The 6,687-nt window shown below is 31.8% G+C and overlaps 1 protein-coding gene across 1 annotated transcript; it reads right to left on the bottom strand.

The window, feature by feature from the left end:
- Positions 1-3,034: 3,034 nt before the first annotated feature.
- On the bottom strand, positions 3,035-5,245 carry LOC110634782 (L-type lectin-domain containing receptor kinase IX.1-like). Its single transcript, XM_021783921.2, has one exon. The coding sequence runs from the start codon at positions 5,153-5,155 to the stop codon at positions 3,215-3,217; it is 1,941 nt and encodes a 646-aa protein (XP_021639613.2). The 5' UTR covers positions 5,156-5,245; the 3' UTR covers positions 3,035-3,214.
- Between the last annotated feature and the right edge of the window lie 1,442 nt (positions 5,246-6,687).

Raw genomic sequence — 6,687 nt, 5'->3', positions numbered from 1 at the left:
GTTAAACAGCATATTAAAACACTTTTAATATGTTTTTGGATCTACATTTGCCATTTAAGATTTTAGAATTAACAGATTAATTCATTAAAACCCTAGATTAAATCAAGAACAAGTGCACTAACCTTTTGATGCACTGTAGTTGTGTTTGGTATCTTTGGGATGCACCTAGGACCCCAGATGTTGTCCCTCTAGCTTGTCCACACTAAGATCACCAATGGCAGCCCCTTGAACAGCTTCTCAAGCCTTTCCAATCAATTAGAAATTAAGGTTTTGCCTTTAGAGATGTTATAGATGTATACAGGACACTATAAACGATTTCTAGCAATTTTAATTCAAGAGAATGTTGGCAATTCTCTTTGAATTGATGAGAGATGAAGAAGAAGAGAGGGGAGAGCTTCTTTGGGTGGTGACACATATGAAAGAATAGCATATTACATTTTGTTCTTTCATCATTTCCCTTATATAGCTAGGTCATCACTTAAAACCCTTGCCACATGTCATCTTCTGATTGGCTCTTAGTTTAATTGACCCAATCACATTGTGCCAAGTGTCCAACCTAAATTTAATCTTGACTTTGATCATCTTACATGATTAAAAGACAAATGGCAAGCTTATATGTAGTGCCATGTGTCACCATCTCATGGTGTCACATGTCACCTTGTGAAATGACCAAATTACCCTTGTGTCTTAATTTTGAGTTCTCAACCCAAAATAATTATTTCTCTTCTTCTAATCAATTTATATCAAATATAAATTAATCAATTAATCTCTATTAATTAATTTCTCATAATTAAATTCATATTTAAACACTTTAAATATAAATTTAACTTATACTATACATCCAATAACCTAGATTTGGTTTCAAGCCATGCTAGAGACTTTGCAATCTAATTGCAAACCAAGCCTATTTAATTAATTAATTAAACTCTTTAACTAATTAATTAAATTATATTTAACTTGGTTATTACTTGTGTATGTGTGTGACTCACTAGGCTCATCACTAATTGGCAATGAAATATGATATTAACTCTTAATATCATTAGAACTCTTTCTTACCATAAATGATTTCTCTAAATCATTTTAGGCCCCTCATAGACTATGGTTAACACCTAGCATAGCATGCCATAGCCACCCAATTAATAATAAAGTTTACCTTAAATGAACCTATAATTATATGTTACCATGCACTAGAATCTCTCTGTTACATAATCCCAATTCGAGCTGGAGTCATGGATTATGTAAAACCCCATTTGCTATGAATATTATGTTCTCTTTTAATTCTATTTCTTCATTAAAAAGATTTTCTCATCAGAAACTTTTTTCTGATTAAATCTATCTATCCTGGCCAGGAACTTGAAGCATCAAGAACAATTAAATGAACATAGGATTTTATCCCTATTTACTTAGGGTAACAGATTCTATCTTGATCAACACCTACCTTCATATATAACTAGTAGGAGCCAACACATGCTCATATACCCATACACAGTACAAGTATGAAAGCAGTATCAAACTCAAACCACCTATATATAAGATAACTATGTTATCTCAGGTCTAAAGATTATATGCACTGATATGATTTATGACAATGCATTGACAAGAGTAAACTCCATGTGCTTGTCATAAATGTCACTGGTTCGGCCTACTTATCATGCATAAGTGTCTATCATGTTTATTATATGGCATGAGACTCACCATTCCATCTTATTTATATCTCATATAAATACCTTGGGAACAAATATGAATATAATCTTTCTGGATAAGTCATGTCCTTATTGTGAAGTATCATTGATTGTGAACCAATTTATGATACTTTATGCTAGAAATACTGTCACTCATATTCTTAACAACTTAAGAATAGAATTTCTATCAAAATATCAATGGACCTTTTCTATTACACATAAATATATTTTGTAAACGGAAAAGTGAAATTGCCTTTTATTAATAAAATATGTACAAGATACATACAAAATGATATGCTCTAGGGCATACTACTAATATTTTATGCAGATTCTATGCAAAATTGGTGGTTCCAATTGCTTCCCGTGATGTTACATAAGCTATGCAGGTTGGTTGTGCAGTGTTTTTCAAGCTTTGGAGTCTTCTATGAAACTGCATAAGTAGACTGCATAAGTTAAGCAGGCCCTTATGCAGTTTTCGGCGGGTTTAGGGCTCTCTGCGTGAAGCTGCATAAGCAAAGAATGGATCTGCATAAGTTATGCAGTAGCTTATGCAAGTTTTGACCATTTTGATTGTCTCCTCCGTGAAGCTGTATAAGCAGAGTCCGAGACTACGTAAGTTATGCAGTTTTCCGCGAAGCTGCATAAGCAATGAGTAAATCTGCATAAGTCATACAGTAACTTATGCATGTTTTGACAGGTTTGGAAAATTGCTTCTTCTGCCTGTGCAGAACTGCACAACTTATGCAGTAAGTTATGCACATTTCTACCACTTTGCATTTTTCAACTTTCAAGCTTTGTTTTTGATATTTTTTGCTGTAGGAATCACTCCTCATTGGCATAATTTCTTTTTAGTCTCTCAAAAATACCATTTTTCCTACAAAACAAAACAAAATTACAAATTAACTCAAAAATTGACAATTATGGAAAACTACCTATATAACTAATAAAATTGGCTAAAAATGACTAAAAAGTTAATGAAATGGCCATGAAATTTAACCTAAATGACTATGCAAAATGCATGTATCACTTTTTATACGCTGCGTTTTAGATCATAGGTAAGTTGGACCTAATTTCCTCAATTGTTGGCAGACAATTTGTTGTGGTCCTTTATTAGTAGAGTCATCTTAAACCTAAAGTGTCATCTACATATATTGATGATGACAATGATTTATCTTTTGATTAGTAGCACTAATTTACATCTCCAACACGTTTGAAAGGAACTCGTCTCATAGAGACAATACAATGTGCCACCAGCAGCAAATTAATAATTAATTTAACATTGAAATGAAATATATATATATATATATATATAATTTTTTTTTTTTTTTTTTTTTTTAAAAGACCAATTACGCTGTTGAAGGCTTTACATGATGACATCTGAAATTATTGGAAACATTAATTGCTCTATTATTCTCTTCTATCTATGACAGGAACGCTGCGAAGGACAAACTGGGGTTGTAGCAACAACCTGAGAAACTGAAACATGTTTAATTGATTTGGTTTACTAGAGACACTACAGAAGCCATGAATGTTCAACGACCCAATCCTAGGCTGGAATTAGTTAGGAAGGGTTCACCTGAGCTCACAGATGGGGACGGTGCACGAAACATGGGCACAGGCATTTTAGCAGGTAGATTTGGGAGTGGAGCCTCGAAATTTAAAACTTGAATTGCTTGTCTCATTGATGGCCTTAAATTGTGATCAGGGTGAGCACACCATAATCCAACAATTATCAAACACTCCACCTGTTTCTCTTCATAATCCATGTGAAGTTTCTTGTCAGCAGCCAAATGAAGCTTCCCATGTCCATAAAGTTCCCAAATCCACTCTACCAAATTCATTTCGTTCTCTTGTTCAATATGATCAATTGCCCTTCTTCCACTGGCAATCTCTAACGCAACCACTCCAAAGCTGTACACATCAGATTCCTTGCTAGCTCTTCTTGTGCTTATATATTCTGGAGCTAAGTAACCTAGAGTTCCTGCTAATCCTGTTGTTTGGGGACCAATTTCATGGTCTGTGAGCCGAGCTAACCCAAAGTCACCCAGCTTGGCATTAAAATTAGAGTCTAGCATTACATTGCTGGATTTGACATCTCGGTGTACCACACACTGCTCCCACTCTTCATGAAGATAGAGCAATGCTGAGGCCAAGCCAAGAGATATCTTGTATCTCACAGGCCATTTAAGAGGAGCCCTCTTGCCAAAGAGATGAGCATCTAGACTACCATTTGGCATGAATTCATAAACAAGTAGAAACTCACCTTTATCATGGCACCAACCCAAGAGTTGAACCAGATTCCGGTGTCTCAATTGGCCAATGGTTTTCACCTCAGTAATATACTCCTTTTTACCTTGTCTAGATCCTCTTGAAATTTTCTTCACAGCAATTGCCAAGTCCATATCAATTAAGTATCCCTTGTAAACAGCACCAAACCCTCCTTTCCCCAGCATCCTTTCTTCCGAGAAGTTATTGGTAGCTGAAACGAGATCTTCATAAGAAAACCTTCTAGGTCCAGCTCTTCTTTCAAGGTCTTCATTGACTGACGTCAAGTTCCTTTCCTCCCCCTTTTTCCTTGCCATCATCTGTTTCTTCCTCCTCCTGAAAGAAATCAAAATTCCTACGATCGTCCCACCTGCTAGAACACATACTGAAACTCCAACACCAACTATTATTCTGGTCCTCTTTGAACTGTTTCCATTTTTTCCCTGGAAATTCAAACTAGAATTGAATTCCCAGGATTGAAGTTGGAGTCGTTCTCCGTATTGACCTGTAGCAGCTGAAAACCCAATAGTAACCCATTCCGGCAAAACCTCCTTCAGATCAATTATGTAAAACAAACTAGTATTCTCTTGAGGATTGGAGGTTTTCTTATAAGTCCAAAATACGCTCAAATTTTTAGTTTTTGCATTGTAAGTAACCCATACATCAGCGGTATCTCCACTGTGAAAGCTTGCGTTCCAGGCAGTATGCACTGCTGAAGCAAGAGAGTTGTTGTTGATCCCTACATGCTCAACCAGAGGCTTGGGATCCCATTCTTCATTTGGAAATGAATCGAACTCCACCATAATGATTTGGTTCTGAGACGAATCCATAGTTGAGGTGTTAAACAAGCCCAAAAAGCCACTGGCAGAATTCGGTGGGATTTCAAATCCAACCGGACCAAGGAAGAATGCAAGCCCATGGCCATATTTAGAAGCTCCTCGGGTGTCAATGTTGAAAGAGAAATGGGACGTGAAATCAGAAAGTTTCCCTGTGGTTGAGTCCCATAGCATGATCCTTTCAGCATAGACGGCCCAACCAACACGGCATGTATAGTCGTACTTGCTGATTAATTCAACGACGCCACCAGATGAAGGCGCAGCATCACCGTGATAAAGAACGATGTTTACCTCAGGACCAAAGCGAGGTATATTGAAATGAACAGAAATAGCTAATGGAAGAAGTGGAAGGAAGAAAAAAAGCAAACGCATAGTGAGGAAGTACCACAGAACGAGATGGCCTGGCAAAAAGAATTAGAGAGGCATTCAGCTGAGCCACTACTTGTATATTGATGCCAGAAATTCTTAGGTCGTAAGAAAATTAAACCAATAAGATGATGTGATGTTAATATAAATATAATTTATTTACAATTATCTTTCAATTATGACTGGTAATAATACTTTCAAGTTTAATAATTTCAATATAATTGAGTATTTGGATATTGCACATGTATTTCAATCCAATGAATTAGGATTAATTTTATTTGTGTCAGGTCGTGGACGTTGAATACTTAATCTCATTTAAAAAATAAGTGCTGAACTAATGAAAGAGAAAAAATTGAAATAGATAAAAATATACTTATATATTTAATATAATTTTTATTATAATTCTTTTGCATTTATTTATAATATTAAAGTAAATTTCAATTCGTAATCTTGTTATAATTCTTATTCAAAATTAACTTAATTTAATCCTGTCCACATATTAATTTTAATTGTATTCTTTATATTATTTATAATTACAATTAAGATTTTAAAATTTTATTTAGAAAAAAAATTTTAACAAGCTGAATATAGAATTATAATGAAGTTAAATTAGGAAGAATTCTAATTACTATAAACAATAAAATTATTTGTATATAATATGTAATAAGAAATTTAAAACATTATAATATATTTATTAATATATTACAGAAAACAATTTCATATATTATAGTTGACACAGAAAAAATTGATGAAGGGATAACCAAAAAACATATTAATAAAAACTATTATTATCTAAATATAAAAAAGTTATATGTTTATTATTATTTAGATATGGAGAAATTATATATGTTTCACAAAAATTGTAATCATAAGTATGGAATATATTATTAAATTTGAAAATATATTGATTATTTTATTATATTATTCTTATTTAATTTTTAAAATTTCATCATAAATCTCATTTTTAATATCATTTTTAATCATTTTAATAATAAATATGCTTATAAACTTATTTTATTAAATACATCAAAAATTTATTAGTCACTTACAAGCACATTAATTAAATATGTAATTACTTAAAATTTTAAATATTTATAAGCTCAAATTAAAATCAAATACTATCTTAATGAATATGAGCTCTTACGTTAATGATGTTGCAGGTAATATATATATATATATATATATATATATATATATATATATATATATATATATATATATATATATATAGTTAAAAAAATATTTATTTTATTTTATATTAAGTAAAATATGAAATTTATATTTCATAAATAAAATTATTATATATTAATAATTATAAAAATCATTTAATTAATATAATTGAAATAAAATTTTAATTATCCACTATAATAAATAATAGTTATATGTATATAGTTTAGTTAAAGACCCATTGATATTTATATATAAAATATAATTTGATAATAAAAATATTTAATCATAGTCTTGTTATAAAAGATGATGATAATGATAATGAATAGAAAAAGTAAATTATTCAACCCATCTAAGAAAAAATATAAAAC

Source organism: Hevea brasiliensis, chromosome 7 (assembly GCF_030052815.1).
Source record: "Hevea brasiliensis isolate MT/VB/25A 57/8 chromosome 7, ASM3005281v1, whole genome shotgun sequence".
Classification (NCBI taxonomy): Eukaryota; Viridiplantae; Streptophyta; class Magnoliopsida; order Malpighiales; family Euphorbiaceae; genus Hevea; species Hevea brasiliensis.
Note: the sequence above shows the minus strand (reverse complement) of the source record. Positions and strands in the feature narration are given on the sequence as shown.